The following is a 24,500-nucleotide window of genomic DNA, read 5'->3' as shown; positions in this document are numbered from 1 at the left end:
TGTCTGCCTCTCTCTCTCTCTCTCTTCACCTGTTGATGGACTTTTTTAAAACCATTGATAGGCATTTGAGCCATTTCTATCTTTAGTCTGTTGTGAATAGTGCTGCTATGAATATGTTTGTATATGTATTTATTTGAGTATCTTTTTAGTTTTTTGGGGTTTATATCTAGGAGTGGAATTGTTGGGTTACGGTAATTCTGTGTTTAACTTTTTTAGGGATCACTAAATTTTTTTCCATAGCAGCTGAACTATTTTATGGTCACACCAGCAATGTATGAGAATTCCAGTTTTTCCACATCCTTGTAAACACTTCTTAATATCATTCCTACTTATCCAACTGCTAAGAGAGAGATTTCCCATTTTGTATCAACATCTTTATCAGTACATATATTTTGATCCCTTTTATTCAAAGATAGGCACATTTATATAACATGACTTACCTGATTCTTTTATTGTCCCTATTGCTTGGTTAGATTAGACTTGATTATTTGAGATTTGTTCTTTAAAAACTTTTTAAAAAGGCTGTTAGTCAAAAGGGTAAAGAGATTTACCCCAAGATAGTAGGGGTTCTTAGGCTAAGTTTTCTAACTTGTGTCTAGATACGGTACCATTGCGCCATAATTCTTGCTTTCAATAGAATTTATGTAATTTTCAGAGATGTAAAATTTGGTCATCATCAGTAGCAGCAGCACTCAAATTCTGTGCTTTTGAACAAGAGAATTTAGGGAGATTAGCTCATTAGAGCATTGGTCATCCAACTTTTTTTGATAACCCATCTCCCATTATATTTATGTATTTATGAATTACATGTTCAGCTACTGTTAGGTAATATCTCAAATAAATAATATCTCAGTTAAAACCAGGTTTATTATTGATAGTGGATGTGAATTTATTTTTTTTTTAATGTTCATTTATTTTTGAGACAGTGAGAATGGGGGAGGAACAGAGAGAGAGGTCAGACAGAATCCAAAGCACACTCCAGACTCTGAGCTATCAGTACAGAGCCCGACACAGGGCTCAACCCCAGGAACCCAGCAACCATGAGAGATCATGACCTAAGCCAAAGTCGGACACTGAACCAACTAAGCCACCCAGGCGCTGCTCCGGATGTAAATTTATTTTAAAAAGTATTGTTGATAATTGTTTTTTAATTTCCAGACAGACCTAAATAGATTATTATTTTTAACCTCATTATATGCTGATGATTATCTTGTACTATGAACAAAAATGTCAGATTTGCCATTTTTTTTCTTATTTTCTTGTATTATTAATATTATCTTTTTTTTAAATTTTTTTTAAACGTTTACTTATTTTTGAGACAGAGAGAGACAGAGCATGAACAGGGGAGGGTCAGAGAGAGAGGGAGACACAGAACCTGAAACAAGCTCCAGGCTCTGAGCTGTCAGCACAGAGCCCGATGCGGGGCTCGAACTCATTGACCGTGAGATCATGACCTGAGCCAAAGTCGGATGCTTAACCAACTGAGCCACCCAGGCGCCCCTAGTATTATCTTTAACCTGTGGTTACTTAATAGAAAATTTTTTAGCCAGTTGTTCATTTTTTTTTTTTTTTAATTTTTTTTTTTTTTTTTAAGTTTGTTTATTTTTGAGACAGAGAGAGACACAGCATGAACGGGGGAGGGTCAGAGAGAGAGGGAGACACAGAATCGGAAGCAGGCTCCAGGCTCTGAGCCATCAGCCCAGAGCCTGACGCGGGGCTCGAACTCACGGACCGCAAGATCGTGACCTGAGCTGAAGTCGGACGCTTAACCGACTGAGCTACCCAGGTGCCCCGCCAGTTGTTCATTTTGTAAGTTATTTAGTTTAAAAGTATATACATTCATAGGTCCACTTAGCTGGGTACACAATATTTTGTAGGCAAAACAAACAAATGAGAGTGTAATTGTAAGTTCATAAATATTAGAGCTTCATTTTAAACAATTTTTTGGATAAAAATAAATATAAGTAAAAGTTCTGATATTTTATTCTTGAGTCCCAAAGGACTATCTTGCACACTTATTTGGACACTTTTGGTTTTGAGTGAACCATCTCTTTTTTCCTGATTGAATTTAAAAATTAGTGTTCAAAGGGGCACCTGCGTGGCTTAGTGGTTAAGCATCTGACTTCAGCTCAGGTCATGATCTCATGGTTTGTGAATTTGAATCCTGCATTGGGCTCTCTGCTGTTAGCACAGAGCCCCCTTCAGATTCTGTCTCCCTCTGTCTCTGCTCCTCCCTTGTTCACTCATTCTCTCTCTAAAAAATAAACATAAAAAAAATTAGTGTTCATTGAATATTTGCCTGTTAGAAAATGGCAGCCACATGTAAGTAAACTTTAAAAACATTTTTTTTGAATGTTTGTTTATTTTTGAGAAAGAGAAAGAGAAACAGAGCCTGAGCGGGGGAGGGGCAGAGAGAGAGAGGGAAACAAGCAGGCTTCAGGCTCTGAGTTGTCAGCGCAGAGCCTGACGTGGGGCTCCAACTCAATAGATCATGACCTGAGGGGAAGTTGGACACTTAACCAACTGAGCCACCCAGGCGCCCATTAAGTAAACTTTTCATTGGAACTACTGAAACCTTTTTGAATTGTGTCAGATTCTATACGTATGCTTAACTCACTTTTGTGAAATTCTTCAAATATATTAATTTAGACTTCAAATCATTGGTAATAGAGCTTTACAATGTATGTTTTTTTCATTTTTCTTTTTCTTTTTTTTTTTTTTACACAGAAGGAGCTGTCTGGTCACAAAAATATTGTGAGTTACTTGGATTGTGCTGTTAACTCAATTAGTGATAATGTATGGGAAGTGCTTATCTTAATGGAATATTGCCGGGGTAAGTATTTTTCTGCATTTGTTTTATACTGAAAAAAAAGTTACCCTTAAAATGGTTTACTAGGTGTCTTGGTTTCTCCCAGGGCAGTTGTCACCTGATTCTAGACACTTGTTGTAATCTCAGCTTTAATTATCTACTTAAGGAATGCTGTTAAGAAATATTTAAAATCGGGGTGCCTGGGTGGCTCAGTCGGTTGAGCGTCCGACTTCAGCTCAGGTAATGATCTCACAGCTGGTGAGTTCGAGCCCCTCGTCGGGCTCTGTGCTGACAGCTCAGAGGGTGGAGCCTGCTTCGGATTCTGTGTCTCTCTCTCTCTCTGCCCCTAACCCTCTTGCATTCTGTCTCTCTCTCTCTCAAAAATAAATAAACATTAAAAAAAAAAAAGAAATATTTAAAATCTAGTCGTCATTGCTGTACTGATGATATGAGCATGTAAATGACGATTGGAAAAATGCTGTTGTGTTTAAAACAAGAAATCTGAATGAGTGAAGAGCAGTTACATATCATGCTCCCTATACTTTTATAGTCCAACTAAGAAAAGCATAATGTGTCAATATTAGTGTTACAAGATTTTTTTCCAGCACTCCATATTAACTTTCAGTATATCAAATGTAATAAATTTAGATGCATTTTGATCTGTAATATTTATAAATTTATATCGTCTTTTTGGATTCTTTTATAAATATCAGAAGATTTGAAATTAATTTGAAATTAATCCATTTTTTGCAAACTTCTTAAAAATTGTTTTAAATCAGACTGTATCTGATTTGGGTTCTAGGGAGCCTTGGCTTATATTTATATAAGCCTTGGCTTATATTTAGATTCTCTTAAGACAGTTATGATTTTTAATTATGATATTATGAACACTTGTCATTTCCTGAATGTTGGAGGAGTAGGCTGATGGTAATGTTGGAGAAAATATAGTTTCATTTATTCTAGTCTTGTAAGGAGGGAAGGACAGGGGAAAATGAAGTGAATCAGAATTATAATATCTATTATGATATATTTAAAAATTATTTCCGTATATATTATAAAAAATTAGATGTTTTCCTGATTGTTTTCTCTTGTATATATCTCATACTGTAAAACATTGTGATCTCTTTAAGGAGAAGATGTTGATGTTCTCTACTCCACTTTCCTGAATTCTAGCATTTGTGGTACTAAATCTTGGCTGGATAGAGTAGCTGTTGGTTATTTGTAAAGATAGCGCTTTGCTAATTTTTTAAAGATAATTGAATCTAGCATAATCATAACCCTGGATGAGTTTAATTGATAGTCATGCAGAAGACATTTTAAAAGGAGAACCGAATGAACTTCAATTTTTAGGGGACAAATTTTATTTTAAAGTAGAGGTATGACCTGAGGTATGTTTTGAGGAAGGCATTCTTTTTTTCTTTTTTACAAACTTAAAAAATTTTTTTTATCTGGTTTGAATCAGCAAGCTGATTCACATGAAATTTTTATTTTTATCAAAGTAGTACATGTATACGTTTTAAAAAGTCAAATGGTTTTGTTAAGCCGTGGCTAAATCAGTATCCTCCTGCCCCATTACTCTCCTCAGAGGCATTCACTTTAAAAATGCTTGAGATATTTCTCATATTCACTTCCATATTTCTACACGTCATTATATAGAGGAAAGTGTGTAGTTTTAATGAGATCCTTAGAGTATGAGAGAGGGGGAACTTAGAAAATCAGGAGAAGTATGTGATTCTGGGTATGAGGAGGCTCTTGAATAAAAGTTTGGTAGTGCTCTTTCTGGTTTTATGTTTTGCTTTTTATTATTGTTTTTTAAGTTTATTTATTTTGAGAGAGAGCACAAGCGAGGGAGGCAAAGAGAGAGAGGAGAGCAAGAGAATCCCAAGCAGGCTCTGCACTGCCAGCACAGAGTCTGACATGGGGCTCGAACCCACAAACTGTGAGATCATGCCCTGAGCTGAGATCAAGAGTCTGACGCTTAACTGACTGAGTCATCCAGGCGCCCTAATTTTATGTTTTAGATAATATCTCCAAGTAAAGATGAGGATTTAACTGTCAGTTTTTTTTTTTAATTTTTTAATTTTAATTTTTAATTTTTAGATTAAATTAATAATCGGTATTTAAATTATTTTGCTTGCTGTTTAACTGTGATATGTGATAGCCTGTAATTAACATTTTTGTTTTTGTATTTAAAATTTTTTTCCAGGAGCTAATATACCCATTGATAATTGCCTATTTTCCTTCATATATGTTAGTAGTTTAGCCCAACATTCCTCAATAGAAATGCAAATCTTTATGTAGTATACTTCAACATTTACATATTTGTGTCAGTTTTATTTTTTCTTCCATAGAAATATCCTTTGGGGAGACTTCAGTTCTGCTTAATTTTGAATAGCATTTAGCTGTGCTTCTAGGAACTCCCTATGCCTTCTTCCTGAAATCTTAGACTCTCTACTACTCATACTTCCTCCCTTGTTTTTACCTACCTCCTTTGAATAGAGTACATTTTTTCAGTAGCTTTCTGGTAATGGATTATGGAAAGAAGCATGTTTGAAACCTTGCAGAGGATTATTTTTATTCTGCATCCATATTTGATTATTCCTTTGGCTGGCTAAAGTGTTGTAGGTTAGAAATAATTTTGGGCTAGAATTTTGAAGGCATTATCTCATTTTTCACCTAGTTGTTACTATTGAGAAATAATTTTGGGCTAGAATCTTGAAGGCATTATCTCATTTTTCACCTAGTTGTTACTATTGAGAAATCTCATGCATTATGATTCTTCACTTTTTTTAATGTGACCTCTTTTTTTTCCCGTGGACACTTAGAATCTTTGCTTTAGCTCTAGCATTCTAAAATCTTAGGTATATCTGCCTTGGTTATGGGTCAGTTTTGCTATCTTTATTGCTGGGATTCAGTTTTTTTCTCTTTCATTTTCTCTGTTCCTCTCTTTGTCTTCTCTTTTTAAAAATTCTAATTGTGTTGGGAGTTCCTTAAATGTATCTTTTAGCTCCTCTATAGAATTTTGTATTTCTGCTATTTATTTTTAATTTCCAAGAACTCTTATTCTCTCAATGCTGTTCTTTGTTAAAATGCACTTTGCTCTTGTTTTAGATGCAAGTCATTTGTTGTCTGCAGTTATTAATTACAGTTTTTAAAAAAGAGTTTTCTTCTGTTCTTTGTGTTTTTGTTTTCCTGAATTTTTCTCTTGTTATTACACCTTCTTTTTTATGTTAGAAGTTTCCTTCAAATGTTTTACCAGCTAAACGTACTGCATGCACTATAGATGAGAATGTACCCTCTGAGTGGGCTTTATATCCCAGAGAAGGAATCCAGAGGATTTGAATAGGGCATACTCAATTCCTTTTTCTCACATGAATCAGTTAGATAAATTCCTTTTCTTTTCATGGGGGAAGAGTGAGTTGCAGAGTAGAGAATGGGAGAATAATTACTTTCCCCTTACTTCTATAAAAGCTGATTGTATTACATAAAATTGTTTAAGAATGAAGGTACTTTTGTAAGGCAGTCAGTGTTATGAATATAGATCAGGTACATTCGTTTTGATTTTGTAAGGGATGAAACTGTGTAGGAAGTAGAAGAATGTATTGTATAACCGATATGCACCATCACGGTTAGAGGTATCAATTTGTTACAGCCATCTTTTGTGAAATGTTAGATTTTTGTGGGTTCATGATTTGACACTGCTAAATTTGTTTAATATTCTTGTGTATAAGTTAAAGAGAGATTAATTACAGGCTTTAGGTACCAGACGTCCAGAAATCAGAGTTGGTCTTTTGAATATATTTCCATTATTTAATGAAAGGAGCTTTTTGTTTTGGAGGTGTTTTATAGAAATTCCCACAGATAACATACCTGTTAGCTTTTGCTTTATAACAAAACATCCCCAAACTCAACAGCATAAAACAACAGTCATTTATTATTGCTTGTGTATCAGTGGGTCACTTGTTGTAGACTGAGCTTGGTGGAATGACACTGTTCGTTTTAGTTGGGCTTGTTCACATGCCAGTGGGTTTGCTGGGATTAGTTGGAGTGGCTCTGTTTCAGGTTTCTCATCCTTTTCCCTGGCACTAGAAGCTTATTTGGGAATGTTTTTCTCATAGAGATAATAGAAATACAAGAGGGCAAGTGGAAGATGTGAGGTCTCTTAAGGCTTAGGCTTGGGATTGGCACACTGCCACTTCTGTGTTATTCTTTCAGCCAAAGTAAGTCATATGGCTGAGCCCACATCAAAGAGCAAGGTATTCTCTCTGCTCCATTTATTGGGAGGAAGTGCAGTTACATGGCAAAGGGCCGGGATAAAGTGAGGGTTGAAGATTTGGGGCCAGTGGTGCAATCTACTACAGATAAAATTTAATTATCTTATTAAAAAAACCCAAGTCATGTAAAAATTAAAGTGGAATGTAAGATTGCACTTTACAGAAGGTTGTTGGATGACTAAGTGGTTGGAAAAATGTTGAATTTTCAATTTTAATGGTGAAATTGGTCAGAGTGTAAAAGCTTTTGTTTAGGAAATGATACCTGTTTGAAAAATATGGAAAGATTTGAGAGTTATATGCATCCTGTTTGAAAAGATTTTCAGTATACATCGTTTGATTTCTGAATCTGATTTTTTTCGTTTTTCAAAAAATTTTTTTAATGTTTTATTTTTTATTTATTTTTGAGAAATATATAGAGAGAGAGAAAAAGGGAGGGAGAGAGGGGCAGCAAGCTAAGGAGACAGAATCCAAAGCAGGAGCCAGGCTCTGAGCTGTCAGCATTGAGCCTGATGCTGGGCCCGAACTCACGAACCGCAAGGTCATGATCTGAGCTGAAGTCTGATGCTTAACCGACTGAGCCACCCAGGTGCCCCTGATTTGTTTGTTTGTTTGTTTTTCATTAGAATAACCTTTACTTTAATCTTCAGAAGACTTTGATTTTGAATAATGAAATTTTACTTATTTCTACATTTGAAATGCAGCTCAGTTACAGCTCTTAGGTTTTTCTGGGGACTTGCATTTCGTGATTCAAGATCTCTGAATGCGAGAAAGGAGATTAACATTTGTTCAAATTTTTTTCTACTCATTGCAACATTGAAAGTTAGGAAGACGTAGAATGAGTTTAAGATTATGATTTCTTTAGCTGTGACATATTTCAAGAATGTGAATGAGCTTCAATAAAACACTTTTTATCCTGTTTAATTTTTGTTTAAAACAAGTTCAGTGTCTAACACACAAGAGGATGGGGGAAATTGCTGCCTGGTCAGGTATCTTGAGGTGTCCTGAACAAATTACAATCAAATATACTTTAGTGTTCTGAAATTGGGGATTTATAGATAAAATTTGGTATTTTTTCTGCTTTAAAGTTTTCGGCTACTATAAGAAATACATGAGAATGCTGTTTAGAGAGTAGTATTAAATGAACAGGTGTATATGCACCTTCTTGCAGATTAGAAAGTAGCAAACATTCATTTGTCCAACCTTGTTAAAGGAAGGTTTCAAGTTGACATAAGTTTGCTTTTTTAAATTCCCAAACTTAATTTTCATTAGAATGCTTTCTGAATTACTTTTCTTTAAAAAAATATTTTTTAATGTTTATTTATTTACTTTTGAAAGAGAGAGAGAAAGAGAGGGCGCACAAACAGGGGAGGGCAGAGAGGAGACACAAAATGTGAAGCAGGCTCCATACTGTGCTGTCAGCACAGAACCTGACGCGGGGCTTAAACTCATGAACCGTGAGATCATGAGCTGAAGTTGAACACCTAACTGACTGAGCCACGCAGGTGCCCCTAATTACTTGTGTTTCTTGTGTCCTTCAATGGTGGTCAACTTTTTCTTAATAATTTAGAATTGACACTAGACTATCAATTATTGTGGTATATGTAATATATAATCATCCTCTCATGACTCATTGGTATGACTGTTTGATTTTAGTAAGTTATTCTGCCTGTTGCCTTTTACCTGAATTAGAGCATTAGCCTCTTAACCCATCTGTCCATTTCCACTCTTGTGATTTCCCCTACCCCCCAATCAAGAAGATCCTTTAAAAAGTTAGATCTGGAGTGTGGGCACCTGGGTGGCTCAGTTGATTAAGTGTCCAACTCTTGATTTCTGCTCAGGTCTTAATGTGAGATCGAACCTGCATCAGGCTCTGCACTGACAGCATGGAGCCTGCTTGGGATTCACTTTCCTCCTCTCTTTCTGCCTTTTCTCTGCTCACGCGTGTTTGCGCACACTCTCTCTCAAGATAAAGAAACGTTAAAAAAAAAAAAGATCAGGAAGTCCCTGGTTCTCAAGATAAAATCTAAAATGTGGCTGATGGCTGTCTGTCTTGTCAGTCTCATGTCACTTTACCTTTTCTCTGATTTTTGGACCATACATACCTACATTGGCTTTAAGTTAATCAAAATTATTAAGCTCTTTTCCAAAATGGAGGCCTTTGTACGTACTGCTTGCTGTTGCTAGCATGCTTTTCTCGCAGATCTCTGCCTGGTCAGTTCCTAAACATGCTACAGTCTCACCATAAATATCACTTCCTCAGATAGGCCTCATCTGACACCATCCCCTCCCCATCCTCCTTTGCCAATTTAAATTTAGGTTTCTCTCATATTAGCCTTATTGTACATAATTATATGTGTTTATTTATGTAATTGCTTAATGTTTACCTCTGCCTTTAATTAATAAATTCCATGATAATATAAACTTTATTTTTGCTCACAATTGTTTATCTAATAGCTAGCATAGTATTGAATAACTCTTTCTTCAAATCTATGATGCCATCAATTATAAAGCGTACTTTGATTTCATAGATGTTAATTAAAATCTTGAAAAAAGGCCAATAGCATTAGCAGAACATCATCTATCTTAAGATGTTTTTATTTCAGAGATGTAAAGTATGAAAAATGTATGTTATTGAATCAATATGATATGGTACAGGAAGCATCCTTCCATGAGCATTATGAAAAAGCCAGTTCCCCTTTACTTGAGACCATAAAGGCATTTCTTAATTTCTTTGTGGTAGTCTTCATTTACTAAAAACATGTCTTCTCAAAATTACTTTTTTGGTTAGCTGGGCAAGTAGTGAATCAGATGAATAAGAAGCTGCAGACAGGTTTTACGGAAGCAGAAGTGTTACAGATATTCTGTGATACCTGTGAAGCTGTTGCAAGATTGCATCAGTGTAAGACTCCAATAATTCACCGGGATCTGAAGGTATGAATTTTAGACTACTTATGGATTAATACATTTTGAACTTTAGCATTAAAATGTTCTTGGACTACTGTCTTCCTCTATACCAGTTTTTATTACCAGCACTGAGAAGGATCTCTCTGTCCCAGGTACATTTTCTGAGGCCGTGTAAAGACTATAGACTAGAAATTGTGTTTTCCATGACCCTGAGGGTTTCTAGTATGGCTGTAGAAGTAGATTTTTATGGCCCTTCCGCTGCGTCTGTTGTACATAGTAGGCTTCTTAAAAAGGTTTCATGTGAGCAAAAATGTGAACATCATTGATGCAGGTTGAATGTCCCTCCACATGATTCTGTCCAGTTCTGCTCTCCTCCTATTTCCTATAACCCATATTAGGTGTCAGGGTATTTTGCAGAGATTTTGGAGGCAAGCATGAATGGGTCGCTGTACTCAGTTATTTACCATTTACCATAGTTTTCTATCATTTACTATATTTAGGTGATTTTCTTTAGGGTCATTTTATCTTACCTTTTTGTGGAGTCTGATCTCTTGTATATGGCACCCACTTGTTACATTGGAAAAGGTCCCCTAAAAGGATTTGAATATTCCCCGTGTCATAGTGCTCAAGGTATCATTACACATACCATTTAAAAATCATAGGTTTCCTCTTAGATGCCCACAAGCCCTAAGATTACAAAAACTTCTCTTCCAGAAATGTGCTATACCCAAATATCTCATGGCTAATTTTTCATATTGCTTCAAGTCTACTCAGATTAACTTTCTCCATTTGTTCAGTCTTGCACCTTATAGTATTGTGCCGATTGTTTACTTTCTGTTCTCTTCCACGAGCATGTAAGCTCCATGTGGGCAGGGATTTTTTTTTTTAATGCTTATTTAGTTTTGAAGGAGAGAGAGAGAGAGAGACAGAGAGACAGAGAGACAGAGCATGAGCAAGGGAGGGGCAGAGAGAGAGAAGGAGACACAGACTCCGAAGCAGGCTCCAGGCTCTGAGCTGTCAGCCCAGTGCCCTACACGGGACTTGAACTCACAAACTGTGAGATCATGATCTGAGCCGAAGTCAGATGCTTAACTGACTGAGCCAGCCAGATTCCCCTATCCAAGTATTTAGTATTTAGACCTTGGCACATAGCCAAGGTCTCAGTAATATTTAGTGATTGGATGAATCCCAATTCTGACTGATTATACAAAATTTATGAGAGGTGATAATAAAATCCCCCTAGGATACAAGAGAATAGAAGATGTCACGTAGAATATAGATTGTTAACCATGAAAGTGTCATCTAGGGAAACCTGCGGTGTAACAGGTTACAAATTAGGCAAAGATTGAAATGTACGACTGAAGACATCTGTCCTTTAATTTGGATAATGAGTGTAGTTCATTTTAGTTCTTCTGAATATGCAGCTTTTACATTTTCCCTAATAATTTGGTATGTCTTTTTATGCTGTTTTGGCTTGTAAACCTTTTTCATATTAAGTTGATGTTTCCAGTTGAGTCTTCTTGATTTAAAGCCAGAAAAGACATTGAACTGCATACTTTTATATAGGCCCTGTTTCATATGCTTAGTTCGTTTTACTTGTGTAAATTTATGCAAACCTATGTTTGTTTTAAGTAGATGTTTTGTACAAATCTTTGTTGTGTATAAATCTTTTAAAAAGTTGACTAAATATGAAATATAGAAGAAAAACAAACTGTAATGTGAGTATTTTGGTAGAGTGGAGAGCAATTGAATAGCTCATCCAAGACTGCATTATAAAGGTAGAAAATGTTATGGGGGAAAATGTAATAATAATAGTATTTATTGAGTGCTTACTTTATTTCAGCCACTCTTCTAACTCTTTACGTGTTTTAACTCATACGATTTTTACGACAATTCCATGTAACAGATACTGTCAGCTTCCCCATTTTGTAGATAAGGAAATCAAAGCACAAGAGTAGTTCAGCATATTGTCTAAGGGGACATATGGTAGCAAACTGCAGAGTTGGGATGTGAACCCACACTCTCCTGTGCATGTCGTGTATTCAGGTTGCTACAACTCTGATCTCCAAGTTAACACATAAAGTCAAAACTGTGTTTTGTTAGTGCAGCATTTTAGATAAAAATGGAATTAGGAGTCAACCAGAGGTAGAAGTTTAATGGTTTTTGTTACTTGTCTATAGATAAGCTGAAGTGTCAGAATGAAAAATGGAGGTACAGTCTAGACTTCAACTGCTACTAGTTCTTCTTTTTCATAGAAGAGGTTTAAAAGGATTTAGGGCTTATAGACCCCTGCAAAAATCATCCTGGGATGGGAGGAGCACTTCTCTGTTCTCAGTAGGAGAAACAGTAGACATTGTCAGGTATATTTTTGGTCTGATTGATTTGGCCTTCCTCATGATTTATCTTATGTCTTTCTCTCTGTATATATGGCACAAACCTTGTGTTTATTTTGTAAAAACATGGTTATGAAAGTATAATTTTCACTTTGAAAATACTACTAATTATTTATTTTTTCTGAAGGTAGAAAATATTTTGTTGAATGATAGTGGAAACTATGTACTTTGTGACTTTGGCAGTGCCACGAATAAGTTTCTTAATCCTCAAAAAGATGGAGTTAATCTAGTAGAAGAAGAAATTAAAAAGTAAGTTTCTATCTTTATTGTGCTTTGTCTCATGGGAATTTTAGGTAACTTAAGTCTATGGACCAGATTTGCTAATACAGATTTTAGGTATTTCATTTATAGATTTCTTTGAAATATTTCTGTGCCATAGACATTGATTAATTTATGTCTGCTGTAGCTCAGTAGTAAATATATTTTATCATAGATACTAGTTTTTCATGTACATTGTAAATGTATTTATCAAGAAATTTATTAAGTTTGAGTAATTTGTGGAATTATTAAAGGGAGTTTTAAGTGATTATTGAGTTTAGTTAAACATTGTGTTTTTACTGATACTGAGGACTTGTTCTTATTAGGAAGATAATAAATTATTTGAAAAGTAAGCTTTTACTTTATATTTAAGATGAAGAAGATTGACTTGTTAATGCAATGAAAACTCTGGAAAACGTGTTACTTTGTAATAGTGTATTGGAAAGCTCTCTGGTAGAAATATGTCATATATGCTCTATTTTTCTTAGTTTTATACTTTCTGTGGTTGCTAGAGTATCTATAAAGACCTTTCCCTTTTCTGTTTTCTCATTTAGAAAATAGAACTGTTTATAAATCTTAGGTAAATCTTAAATTGCCTTAATAAAATGATAAAGAATGCACAAAGGTCTGTCAGAATAGGAATTTCTGAGTAGTTGTTTTTTCTTGATCTCCTTTCTTCTTCACAGTTTCTCATTTGTTTAAGACTAACAGCTATCATTTGAACTGCAGTATGCATTTTGAAAGAACTCAAGGAGAGCTGATCTTTCCCTGGCCCATTTGTATAACACAGTGGGTTTCTAGACCATGTATTTCTACTCAGGAAATATAGCCTATGGTGATTATGTTAGATTCCGTAAAAATTAACTCCTTAGTAAACATATAAATGTCCTGAAGAACACAAGAACAAATCACTGATTTGGCTTTTTGGGGATATATGTTTATGTACATATATATGTATATGTATGTGTGTGTGTGTATATATATATGTATGTATGTATATATACATATATACACACATATGTGTATGTATATATGTATGTATGTATATATATAATTTAAAAATTATTTGGTTGTGATTTATAACTGCTTTAGGATCTCTGACTTGCTGAAATTTTCATTTCTTACTGCTGAGATCTTAAGGTTCAGTAGAATTTTGTAGTAGTGATGAGTGCAGGCTCATGAGGAATTCTTGTGCTTTGTGGCTCAGTTGAGGAGGTAATGGTCTAACCATTTATTTAGTTAACAGGTGTTTATTGAGGGCCTACCATGCAGTGGACACCATTGTTGGTGCTGCAGTATAGCAGTGAACAGAAGTACTGTCCTCGTGCAGTTTGTATTTTGGTTTTGCAGGTTGCTCCTCGTAGTGTTGTCATTCAGAATTTCTCACCAGTCAGTAATTTCGAAAAAGTAAGATGATAGGATGTTGAGCCTTAAGATATTTCATACAAAATGAAACATATCAACACTCAAAATTAAATTATGCCATGATATAGGTAGTCCTTCCAAAGTCTAATAATTTCTGCTATGAGATTGAGTACTACTTTATTAAAATACTCTGTTCATAATGGATTTAGAGTTTTTATGTTGGTAAAGATTTATTCAGTGTCTTTTAATTCCAAATAGCTTATGATGGCAGTCAGTTCTAGAAGTGTTCTTAATTAATGTAGTTAGAATGATGGCAACTAGATTACTTTTAATACAACAGCGATAAAAACAGACCTAGAGGAGATTTACTACTGTGTGCCAGGAATTATGTTAGAGTCCATAAAAACAAACTCCTTAATAAACATATAATTTTTTGAGTGGGTAGACATTTTGTTTTTAAATTAATGGACTAAAGTATTTTGATTAGGGTAGTTTTAGAGTCTAATTATATTATTTAAAACAAATTCAAGGAAAACTATATTTTCAATCCATTGTCTTTATTTCAGATTTTTAATTAAAATTAAGTTTTTATATCATTAGAGATGCTGTCGCATTTGTTGAATAAAACATGTATAGATGCTTTGTATTGTTAAATCATGATGGACTTTTAATGAGCTTTTTAAAAATAGTATTATTTCTATATAATGTTATTGAATCTAAAAGTTTTCTGTAGCATTTTATGTAGAAACAATGTAGTATCTATATATTTTTTTTTTTTTTTTTTTTTTTTTTTTTTTTTTATATCTCCACTCCATTTCACTTATTTACTGCCAGGTATACAACTCTGTCATACAGAGCCCCTGAAATGATCAACCTTTATGGAGGGAAACCCATCACCACCAAGGCTGATATCTGGGTAAGGCCAAGAAAGGCTAACATTTTCTCTAACCAAATTAAAAAAAAAAAAAAATCTGAGTGCAGTTGGTTATTTTCCCCCTGTTACCCCAAAGGTATTTTATAATAAGTAGAAGAAAGTGGTATATTCTTATACAGAAGAAGAAAATAAATAGAACATTTTATCTTTTTAATCCTGAAATGGAAAGCTTAGGTATAAAAAAGCAAGTAAAGGACTTCCATATAATGTAACTCTTTGCCACAGTATTTTTTAGAATTTATATTACATATGAATGTAAACATGTTTTGATTGAGTGTAATTTTGATTCAGTGCAGTATGGAAAAGCTGGTCATAAATCTTAAGTAATTCTTAGAAATATTTTTAAGATCTTTTTAATGGAAACTAACATGAGTCAATTTTTTTCTAATTAAAATCAAGCCATTGACTAATTTGTACATATTGAAGATCTTACTTAGCATATTCAGTTGGCCCTTGAACAACATGATTTTAACTTAATTTGCAGATTTTGATTTTTTTTTTTTTAAGTTATTTTGAGAGCGAGAGAGGGAGAGAGGGAGAGAGGGAGAGCGGGAGCAGGGGAGGGACAGAGAGAGAGGGTGAGAGACTGAATACTTAGCAGGGTACCTCACTGTCAGTGCACTGTCAGTGTGAACCCTGAGATCATGATCTGAGCCAAAATCAAGAGTCAGAAGCTTACTTAGGTGCTCTAATATGCAGATTTTTAAAAATAAATATATTGGGAAACCTTTTGGAGATTTGCAACAGATCTGAAAAAACTTGCAGGTGAACCAGGCAGCCTAGAAATACTGAAAAAATTAAGAAAAAGTTACATATTATTGTAAGAGTACAGTATATAATACATATTAAAATATGTGTTAATCGACTATGTATGTTATTGATAAGGCTTCACAGTAGATTATCAGTAGTTTTAGGGGAATCAAAAGTTACACATGGATTTTCAACTGCATGGGTATTGACTCCTCTAACCCCTGTGTTGTTCAAGGGTCAACCGTATATCTGGATTGCATTATTAAGATTGATCATATTTTATATAATTGAACTTTTTGTTAGAATGCATATACTTTTTTAGAACTTGTTTCATAAGGGAATATATTTTGGCTTTGTTTCATAAATTAGCAAGAAACTCTATTTTAAATGTGAATTCATTTAAATTCAACAAGTATTAGCCATATCTACCACTAGTGACCGTATTAAGGTTGTAGAAAAAAAATTCCATTGGAAATACTTCTAGATTTTACAAAAAAAATCATGTTTATTTTAAAAGCATAATAATTTAGAAAGTAGTCAAGCATAATGTGTGAAACCAAATGAATATCTCCTTGGTTCTCTTCTCTTGACCTCCTCCTATAGGGGTTGGGATACTAAATATTCTAGCAAGGTAATAAAAAAAAAAAAAAAAAAGAGTATCTTTGATATCTTTTCATCTGTCATAATGTACACTTTTTTTTTTTTTAACCAGTGATTCTTAAATCTTGTGGTACTTTTTAACCATATACATAGTTGACTCAATGGATAAGTTTGATTTGATACTGCTTATAGATTACCAGCTTGTAATTCAAATTCCGTTTGCTTTTTCTCAGCATTAACATTAAATGGCTTATAGTAAATGGTTTATAGTATAATGTAGAAAGCACATCCAATCAGGTTTTAATTTATAAAATGAAGGTATTAGAAGAGGTGATTGTGGAAGTTTTTCCTAATCTAATTTTGTGACTGCTTTTGAAATCCATGTTACCTAAAAGAGTATTTCAACAGCAGAGGAAACAACAGACATCATAGTTTAACTACTGTTTGGATATTATCAAGGCTTGAATGAAAAGATAATTAGTCTCTAAGTACATGATTGTTACCCCATATCTTAACAAAAAGGAGAGAATCCTTTTTTTAATTCATTTTTTCATTAGACTTTATATGTGTGCCAGGCAGCATACTAAATTGTGATAAATTTAAAATTTATACCATTTATAGATTAGGATATGGGGTAATATTTCTATAATGGATAATTATAGAACTTAAATTATAAGTATAGCTGTGGGGTTACAAATAGATTACTCAAAGAAAATGAAAAAAGAAGCAAATAATCAGAAAATAGAATCTGTGTTTATATGCTTGACAGAAGTAGAATTTTAATTTTCATAATGCCATTTTTTTTCTTGTATTCACTCAGGTGAAACAGAAGTATCTTGCAACATTTTAGGTGTGAATGAAAGAATAACTAGAAAAATTATTCAATTCATATTGGTCAGAGATTGTGTTTCTATTTCAGCATAGTACTGATTCAGGGAGTTATCATACTGAGGTTAAAGTATTCACTTAGCACTTTATATTTTGGCGAATTTTTTTTTTTTTTTTTTGCTTGGAAGTTTCCATTGTAGGTTATTTTTATCCTGAGAACTGGGATGCTGATTTTATAAGCATTAGGAAATTCAGTGAGAGATGCTTCATGTTATCTTTTAATGAGGAAAATTGAAGATGATGGTATTCGAAGCCTTCAAAATCAGGTCATTTTTACCCTCCTGTTTCTTGAACAATTCTCATTGTATCAGATGGATAGAGGGAAATGCCTTTGATGTGAAAAAACTAGGACACCTTGTTGTGTTCACACTGTGTGAAGCAGAGTATTTTATGTTTTCGATTTATATTTTTTAAGGATACTGGCATTGCTATCTAAAATAGTTATCTGGAAATTCCCACAACATTTACTCTAACAGAAGACACATTATTAAAAGTTTGATTGAAAAGATAAAACTGGATAAAATGCAGATCTCTTGTGTGTAGACTGTCATCTGGGCAGTAGAAAGGTGTAATTTAATGCAGATATTACACCATTAATAGTATTTTTTAGTGCTGTTAGGGAAGCCTTAAGCTCAGTTTGCTACATATAAATGCTGAAAACATCTGCCTTACAGAAAAAAACAGTATAAATATTTTTAAGTGACATTGAACTGGTTATTTCCATTCAGAATCTTTACCATTTCATTAGTCACAGTAATGTTTTTGAACTTACTAGAATTACTCTTCTAGAATTAAAATTTATAGAGCTTTTAAACTTTGTTGGAAGACTGTGTTGAAAATAATGTTTTGTAAATATTGTCAGACTTACAAAGGTGCTTCTGCATATTGTGATCTTCATGGTAGTTATAAAAGTAGTGTGTTTGTTAGTTGAGTGTGCTAATAAGTTGATGTGTGGAGAAAATCTAACAAAAGAGAGGTGATATAAGGCCAATAGTATTGCTGATATAATTGTATACTGACTATTGGATAATTTTATTACAGTCTATTTAGAATTAGAAATAACATTTACACTTTTTTTTAAAGTTTATTTTGAGAGAGAGAGAGAGACAGTGAGAGAGAGAGAGAGAGAGAGAGAGAGAGAATGAGAGGAGAGGCAGAGAGGGAGAGAGAATCCTAAGCGGGCTGTGCACAAACAGTGCAGAACCTGATGTGGGGCTCGAACTCACAAACTGTGAGATCATGACCTGAGTCAAAATCAAGAGTCAGACACTTAACCTACTGAATCACACAGGCACCCCAGAAATAACTTTTACACTCTTAAGGCTTGTAGGTGACACTTCTTATAAGAGCATAGTGATTTCTTGAGCTGAAAATCACATTTTATTACTGCTTCTCAGGTTTGAGCTGTTAGCAGCTTAGCTGGGAATTTCCTATGCTACTCTTCAGAATATAATTTGCGTTTTAGGGTGTTTTGTCTTCATTGTCAGATTTATTGGTGCAAGTAGATTTATTGGTGCTGCATTGTCTATGAAGCCATGCAAGTGAAGCAGACAGAGCCCTTTGTGATTTTTAATATAGATTAGCAAAGTAGAAATATGATTAGTATATTTAGGATAAAAATTATAGGGTTATATGTAAAGGTAGAGAACTAATTTTTTGATATAAAATAATGTCACGTGTTTAGTGAATAGTCAAATAAAAATGTATTGATGTTTGATAAAATTAACTGTGCTGGCTAACTCATACTTTGAATCCCAGGATTTTATAACATGTTTTATATTGAATTAAAAAAATGTTGTTAGAAGAAGCCTTGTGTTGACTTCATTATTTATATGCTAGTTATGTGGTAAATATATTTTTTTTCCTAGTGAAAGAAAACTATAATTTTTCTCCCAAGAGGAACCTGCTGCTTCTAATTTTAGTTATATCATTCATGATCTAGAGTTCCATGATAACATTAATCCAGCCAACTAATCACAGATGTGAGAGAAAAATATGGAAATGATACAGTTAAATATTTTTAAAAAAATTAAGCACAGTAATTGGTTTAATTACACCATTAATTGGTTTAATTTGTGAAAGGATTGATCCAGTATTAGAAACATTAGGCTTTTGTTTGTTTAATAACATACTTCATTTTTGGTTTGGGGCTGTGTTTTTGTCTTGTGATTGATTACTTCATCTGACAATATTCATACTTGTTTGTTTTACAGGCCCTGGGATGTTTACTGTATAAACTTTGTTTCTTCACTCTTCCTTTTGGTGAGAGTCAGGTTGCTATCTGTGATGGCAGCTTCACCGTCCCAGACAATTCTCGTTACTCCCATAACATACATTGCTTAATAAGTAAGTACTTGGAAGAATTTATGAAAAAATTGTAAGGTACTCTACTTAGGGTGGGCTATTTACATCTCTTTACCTAAACTTAGCCTTTTGATTTCATGTGTTTTTGTGAAACTATAATAAAGAAAAACATTAAAAAATGTTTGTAAGACTTTCATAGGAATGAAAACAGCTTAATCACTGATTAGTACATTGATATTTTTAAGCCCCCTAGATAAGCTTTTGTAGAACATAGAGATTATGTAATTAAGGAAGCTGGAATTTCTAGAAAAACTTACAGCAAAACATTTAATTACTTAGTCTTTGTACTTTGAAATCTAAACATTCAGACCTGTTGCTTCTTGGGATTAAAGTATTACCAGTCTTATATTGTAGCTTATTTGGCCACCCTTTTTACTTTTGAAAAAATAAAAATTTTTATTTATTTTGAGGGAGAGATAGACAGCAAGGAGCGGAGGGGCAGAGAGGGAGAGAAGGAGACAGAAACCCAAGCAGGCTCCATCTGCACTCTCAGGACAGAGCCTGACGTGGGGCTCGAACTCCCGAACTGTGAGATCAGGCCAAAGTCAGGAGTTGGACACTTATCCAACTGGCCACCCAGGTGCCCCTGCCACTCTTTTAAATATTTATTCTTTATTGATAATGAATTGTTTATTGGAAAACAACCTAAAGTAGTATCAGAAAGAGGTAGTCCTGTAGGCCCCTGACTCCAAAAGAAATATCTCCATTTTCCTTCTAGCTTCCTTTAAGAGTTCTTTTCTTCCTTTTGGATGGATACTATAATTTTTTGTTTTTGTACTTGGTAAAATTTCTGAAAAAGATGATTGGGTTGGGGAGGAGTACCATCAGGTATTAAAATTAAAATATTAGGAAGCTGCATTATTTAAACAACACCTCTCCACACTGTTTTAATTAAGATGTTTCTAGCATTTCTACTCTGTTTTTGCATTTTAAACATCTCCTGTCATAGCTTCCAGCCACACTGATCAATGCAACAGAAAAGAGGGCCAATCTAAATATATTTGATGTTTTATAATATAAAGTTGCTGTTCAACTCGGTGCAAAAAAATAGGTGGAAATACAAAAAAAAATATTAGACATTTGTGGACAAAACCACCAACCTGAAAATCTACATCAAATGTTATGCTAAAAATTGAAATAAATCAAAGATCTGAATGTAAAAAATACAAAACATAAATGTACTTGAATAAAATAGTCTTGAATTTATTTATAACACTGGAGTGGGTAGTCTATAAGCAGGGCATTAAATCTCAAGAACTAGAAAAAATGAATCCATTAACATATGAGTTTAAACCATTAAAAGTCTCCCCTCCCCACCCCAAGCCATGAACCCCAGCATAAAATTAAATGATAAATTGGGAAAAAAAAATATTTGTTACACATTTGGCAGATGGCTAACTTTTATAATTTATAAGGCTTATGTAAATCCAAAAGAAAAGGGCCAGTGTGCCAATAGAAAAATGGTCAAAAGAAAATGGATCATAAAAGGATATCTAGCCTTGCTTTTGCATACTTATTTAAAGAATAATCTTTTTATTTATGCAGATTTGCTGAAATGTGTTGGAAATTGGAGAATTATGTCAGTTGAACACAAAATTACATTGCTTCATGTGGAATGTTCTTCCTAGGCAAAGGGAACCAGAGTAATGGGGTGGGGGAGGAGCTGTTACAGTTTATAGGGGAAAGGAAATAGCCCTAAGCTTTGCTGCTGTACTGCCAGTATGAAGACGTTTAGCTCTAATTGGAGAACATTAAATATGAGTGTTTGTACCTGGGGTTTTCTTCACAGAGAAATCTACTTCTGTTTAGTGCGGCTCCCTATTAATGGGTGGCCCCCTGAATAGCACCCCTGCTGGCTTAGAGTTCCATTTTTATCTTTATTGGTTGAATACTTCCAGCCTTGTTTTGATGTGTTTTTATATCCTTGTGGCAGCTTCCAGCCAAATTAAACTACCTGCCTGGGCAGTCTGAGTTACCTTCCCAGGTACCAGTTAATGTTTTTGTCAGTGCCCTGGTGGACAAAGTTGTATAGTTTCTCAGGGGTCTGACCCAGCTCTATATTTCCTATTATCCCAGTTATTTTTAGCCTGCCATTTGATAGAATGTGATTTTTTAAAAAGCAAATCTACCTTTGGAGTATATTTGAATAAACAGACTCCTAACTCATCTGTTCAGTAGCTTTCCTCCTTCATTGTCCAAAAATTAGGGCATTAAAAGCATGAAAGAACTATTGATTGGAATGCTCAAAGAACAGATTGAGGAATTTAATTTACTTTGGCTGTTGTGTGTTCTGGCTAATTGAAGTTTGACCTTATTGAGGTCCTTGCAAATCGTTGTAATTGTGACTGTCTTGTTGCTAAGTATAATGTTTTAATCACAACTGAGGGTTTTGTTGGGGAATCTTGCAGTGTCTTGGAAACTCTGAGTATTCTCATTGGACATTGTTGTATGAGAGACTGGAGAGTATATACACTGATTTGTGATTTAGCTTGCTTCTGGTAGTAAGATCTTATTTTCTTGAGTAGGGTTGTTTTTTCCCGTTTCTGTGTATGTGTGTATAAGTATGTGTTTGTGGGTAATGGGAAGGAGGAAAACCTAAACACTTTTGATAATTTTAGAATCTAATTGGGCTCTAGTTCATTGACACCTTACTGTACATCATATGCTTCCTTTATTTGTCAGTAAATATATAGATTTTAGTTTTTATCTGTTAATATAAATATTAATATAAATTTGACCATGTATTAATGTTTTAAACTTCTGTCTGAGAGCTGGACAGAAAAAAATTTGAATAAAATAAAAAAATTCAAGTAAATGCTGCTATTTTACCTCCTGGGCTTTACTTTTTAAATATTGTCTTGATGTAATAAAAGGTTTACAAAGAAGAGATTTTTTTTTTTGAACTGAGGAGGAGCTCACTTTATTGGGGGGAGAGCACTGCATGTGGCCAACACATGAAGGCAGCCTGGTGGGCACTCTACACAGCGTGCTCAAAAAAGGACACGGGAGGTTTTGCTAAGAGAGATCAACTGGAACGTGAGTTTCTCTGGGTGGCTTCCCAGCCTCATCCGTCTGAGGATTCGGGACGCTCCCAACTATTCCTTGGAGGCAGGTGTGGTCGCTTACAAGTCGAGGCCTTCAGGGGTGCTTTCTTGTTTTTTATAAAGAACATTTTCTTGGGGCGCCTGGGTGGCTCAGTCGGTTAAGCGTCCAACTTCAGCTCAGGTCACGATCTCGCGGTCCGTGAGTTCGAGCCCTGCGTCGGGCTCTGGGCTGATGGCTCAGAGCCTGGAGCCTGCTTCCGATTCTGTGTCTCCCTCTCTCTCTGCCCCTCCCCCGTTCATGCTCTGTCTCTCTCTGTCTCAAAAATAAATAAATGTTAAAAAAAAAAAATTAAAAAAAAAAAGAACATTTTCTTTAGATTTATGAAGTCTTCATTTGTTACTTTCATTCTGCGTTCTCTCAAGGCCATCAGACCAGCTTCTGTACAGATCACCTTGATGTCGGCCCCGGGAGGTCATCTTTAGCCATTATCAAGTTGTGTAGGGTCACATCATTGGCCAGCGTCATCCTGCTTGTGTGGATCTGAAAGATGTGCCTCTTAGTCTTTTCATCAGGCAGGGGGAACTCAATTTTCCTGTCAATGTGGACTGGTCTGATAAGTGCTGTATCCAAAGTTTCTATTCAGTTGTGGCCATGATAACTTTCACGTCACCCCTTGAATCAAAGCCATCCAGCTGGTTCAACAGTTCCAACCTTGTTTGTTGGATTTCTCTTTCACCACCGGAATTTGAATCATATCTTTTTGTTCCAATGGCATCAATTTCATCAATAAACATGATGGATGGCGCATGTTCTTCTGCAACTCAAAATAACTCCTGAACGAGTTTGGGCCCATCACCTATGTACTTCTGAATAAGTTCAGAGCCAACCACTTTTAGGAAAGTGGCTGAGGTTTGGTTTGCTACTGCTGTGGCTAATAAGGTTTTACTTGTGCCAGGTGGTCCATAGAGAATGACCCCTTTTGGGGGCTTTATACCCATCTCTTCATAATATTCAGGATGAGTGAGAGGAAGCTCCACAGATTACTTAATTTCCTGGATTTGGTTGTCCAACCCCCCAATATCAGCATGGGTTTCCTGGGGAGCCTTTTCTACTTTCATCACCGTGACCAAGGGATCCGTGTCATCCATGAGCACCCCCTATGACGGCACGTACCTTGTGGTTGAGCAGGACTGAGCAGCCTGGCTCCAGCAGGTCCTGGTCTACAAAGGAAAGAATACTGACGTAGTGTTCTGAGCCCACAGACGTGGACATGATGGCATGATTGTCATCAATGATCTCTTCCAACATTCCTACCGACATTGGGGTCCCCCTCAGATCATCCACCTTTGATCTTTCCTCCTCTTGCTTTTCTTCTAAAGGCTTCATTTGTTCCTGATTTCTAATGAATTCTTCCTCCATGAGAAGATAGTCTAATTCTCTCTAACTTCAGTAATTTTAAGCAGCGCTGAGTGTGAGGTGTCACCAGTGGCAGCTTGTTGGCAGCATCTGGTCCCTTTGTTTTCTTCTTCTTTTTCCCCCACTCTGGTTGGTACAGGAGGTTCGTACTTTTTCTTGTCCTTGTCATCCTTCTCGCCACCTCCAGGGCCATAACCACCACTCTGACTTTGTTCCATCTTGCTTTGGCCGCTCGAACTGCTGCTACCAGAAATAGTAGAGATTTTTTTTAAACAAGAACATATTTACAATGCAATGTTTTTTAGAAAACAGATTCTTCGCAGTTTTATTCTTTGAATTTTTTTACAAGTGACCTTGCTTGTTTCCTACCGTCCTATTTAGGTTTCTCCATCTCCTTTTATGATAATATAATTAGTGATTTACATTGCTTTCAAATTCTACATTCAGAAAACTGGGCATTGCCTAGTTGTGCTCATAGTTTTTGAAAGTGAAACATTTTA

General features: G+C 34.9%; 1 protein-coding gene, 1 long non-coding RNA gene and 1 pseudogene across 6 annotated transcripts in view; 1 reads left to right on the top strand and 2 right to left on the bottom strand.

The window, feature by feature from the left end:
* Positions 1-24,500, top strand: part of BMP2K (BMP2 inducible kinase) — a 130,993-nt gene that overhangs the window by 55,088 nt on the left and 51,405 nt on the right. For 3 of the 5 annotated variants that reach the window (XM_045473632.1, XM_045473630.1, XM_045473629.1), the window contains exons 3-7: positions 2,728-2,833; positions 9,872-10,014; positions 12,508-12,629; positions 14,838-14,919; positions 19,389-19,521. In XM_045473632.1, coding sequence (XP_045329588.1) covers positions 2,728-2,833; positions 9,872-10,014; positions 12,508-12,629; positions 14,838-14,919; positions 19,389-19,521 — 586 coding nt within the window. The remainder of the gene's footprint in view (positions 1-2,727; positions 2,834-9,871; positions 10,015-12,507; positions 12,630-14,837; positions 14,920-19,388; positions 19,522-24,500) is intronic. The other 2 variants (XM_045473633.1, XM_045473631.1) reach the window with 1 other exon arrangement.
* LOC123595800 lies at positions 1,464-24,449 on the bottom strand. Its single transcript, XR_006711383.1, has 3 exons — positions 24,289-24,449; positions 20,636-20,639; positions 1,464-1,500 (listed from the first exon to the last, which is right to left on the bottom strand). It is a non-coding gene; the product is annotated as an uncharacterized LOC123595800 (long non-coding RNA).
* On the bottom strand, positions 22,592-24,288 carry LOC123595798 (annotated as a pseudogene).

Source organism: Leopardus geoffroyi, chromosome B1, assembly GCF_018350155.1.
Source record: "Leopardus geoffroyi isolate Oge1 chromosome B1, O.geoffroyi_Oge1_pat1.0, whole genome shotgun sequence".
Lineage (NCBI taxonomy): Eukaryota > Metazoa > Chordata > Mammalia > Carnivora > Felidae > Leopardus > Leopardus geoffroyi.
This window is presented reverse-complemented; position numbering and strand designations above follow the sequence as displayed.